Raw genomic sequence first — 2,121 nt, forward strand, 5'->3', positions numbered from 1 at the left:
GGTACCATTCTAGGCACTGTATAATATAAAGGTTAAAACAGCCCTAAGTTCGAATATCTGTTCCGACTCTGGGCGTCTCTGAGAAAGTTATGTAACCTCACTTCTTCTCAGATTGCTCTCCTGTAAAATAGTACTTGAAGAATAGTCCCTACCCTACTCCTGAGGGTTGAGTTGTTGTGAGAATGAAGCACTTGAAATAGTGCCTGGTACCTGGTACGGTGTTAATGATAACTACTATTTCATTTCACTTCTTGTAAGTCATTTGCGAAAATAATGACTGCTCACTAGGGTAGTTAACCAGATTTAAGTCCTATGACACAAAAATAAAAGTATGCAATTTTAATAATGTGATAATTTCTAGGAGGAAGAATATTTTGTGGTGGGCCTTTGTGAGCTAATAATAGAAAAAAAACACAAATAATAGCCATCATTTAGATAGCATTTACTATGTGTCAGGCACAGTTCTAAGAGCTTTAGAACTATACTAAACCTCTAATTATGGTGGTGACATCAACATAAACACCACCAACTCCATCTATATTTTGGCAAAGGGTGTCACGGTATGGGAAGAGGGTCCTCAGTTTCTAGATCTAATGACCTACCTTGAGCATTTTCTCATCAAAAATTGGAGTCATGGCATAAGGCATGATGTAATTCTGAAGAGATTTAGAAGACAGAACAACTTTGCCTTCCATTAGTTGTTTTGCAAGTTTCTTCAAGGCTCTTGCTCTTCTGTGGATCTATGAGTTAGATAAAATATGAATTAGTTACTGAATAATCTCACCTTCAAACAGCTCCATTTTAGTATCGTATTCTCTTTTCATGAAAAGATTAAAGGAGTGGCTGGGCGCAGTGGCTCATGCCTGTAATCCTAGCAATTTGGGAGGCCAAGGTGGGCAGATTACCTGAGGTCAGGAGATCGAGATCAGCCTGGCCAACATGGAGAAACCCCATCTCCACTAAAAATACAAAATTAGCTGGGCATAGTGGCACATGCCTGTAATCCCAGCTACTCGGGAAGATGAGACAGGAGAATCCCTTGAACTCTGGAGGCGAAGGATACAGTGAGCTGAGATCGCACCATTGCACTCCAGCCTGGGCAACAAGAGCGAAACTCCATCGCAAAAAAAAAAAAAAGAAAACACAGTCTATGTGTTACATGAGCAAACACCTGTGCCTTGATTTGCTTTCAGAGATAGAATCCATAGCATTTGTTTAACAGTGAATACAAAGTATTTATGCTTCTTAGGAAAAGGCAGAGAAAAGCGACACTATTATTAACTGTGGTTGGTGATACCACCAAAGAAATCAGAATCCAGGAAATGATCATCTTAATACAAATTTCAATGATGATCATAAAGGCTAAGGAAAGAGAAGCTTAAACCTTTTCGGAAAGTTAAAACACGTCTTTCCAAATGAGGCAGAACTGTTTGAAGTATTTCATAGGTAGGAAAAGCAGAATTGTCTTCTACCTGAATGTGCTTCATGTTCTCAAAAAAGTCCATTTCTGGGTCATGGTAATGAGTAAGCTGTACCAAGTCTTTGAATTCCAGTTGGTTTGGAAAGGTTTGAATTAAACAGGAAAGTATCGTGGTATAATCCTGTTGAATACTCTGTAAATATGAAGTGAAGAAAAAAATATTTTATTTTAAAAAGAATTTGCTTCTTAGAGAATATGAGGAAACATAAAATTTTAAAAAGTAAAATATTTCCACTCTTATAAAAAAAAAAAAAAAAATCAGGATTGCTCAAGCCCAGGAGTTTGAGAACAGCCTGGACAACATGGTGAAATCCTGTCTCTACAAAAAATACAAAAATCAGCCAGGTGTGGTGGTGCATTTCAGCCTGGGCAACAAAGTGAGCCCCTGTCTCAAAAAACAAACAAACAAACAAAAAACCTGACAGCTGTATTAGATCAAAAGTGACTGGTGGCCAGGCATGGTGGCTCACGCCTGTAATCCCAGCACTTTGGGAGGCCGAGTCGAGTGGATCACTTGAGGTCAGGAGCTCGAGACCAGCCTGGCCAGCATGGTGAAACCCCATCTCTACTAAAAATACAAAAATTAGCTGGGTGTGGTGGCGCGTGCCTCTAATCCCAGCTACTCTGGAGGCTGAGGCAGG

The 2,121-nt window shown here is 39.6% G+C and overlaps 1 protein-coding gene across 1 annotated transcript in view; it reads right to left on the reverse strand.

The window, feature by feature from the left end:
- Positions 1 to 2,121, reverse strand: part of UTP20 (UTP20, small subunit (SSU) processome component, homolog (yeast)) — a 131,274-nt gene that overhangs the window by 51,929 nt on the left and 77,224 nt on the right. The window contains exons 37-38 of the mRNA XM_011966643.1: positions 1,473 to 1,613; positions 603 to 740 (exon numbers count right to left, since the gene is read on the reverse strand). Coding sequence (XP_011822033.1) covers positions 603 to 740; positions 1,473 to 1,613 — 279 coding nt within the window. The remainder of the gene's footprint in view (positions 1 to 602; positions 741 to 1,472; positions 1,614 to 2,121) is intronic.

The sequence above is a fragment of the Mandrillus leucophaeus genome, unplaced genomic scaffold, assembly GCF_000951045.1.
Source record: "Mandrillus leucophaeus isolate KB7577 unplaced genomic scaffold, Mleu.le_1.0 Scaffold768, whole genome shotgun sequence".
Lineage (NCBI taxonomy): Eukaryota > Metazoa > Chordata > Mammalia > Primates > Cercopithecidae > Mandrillus > Mandrillus leucophaeus.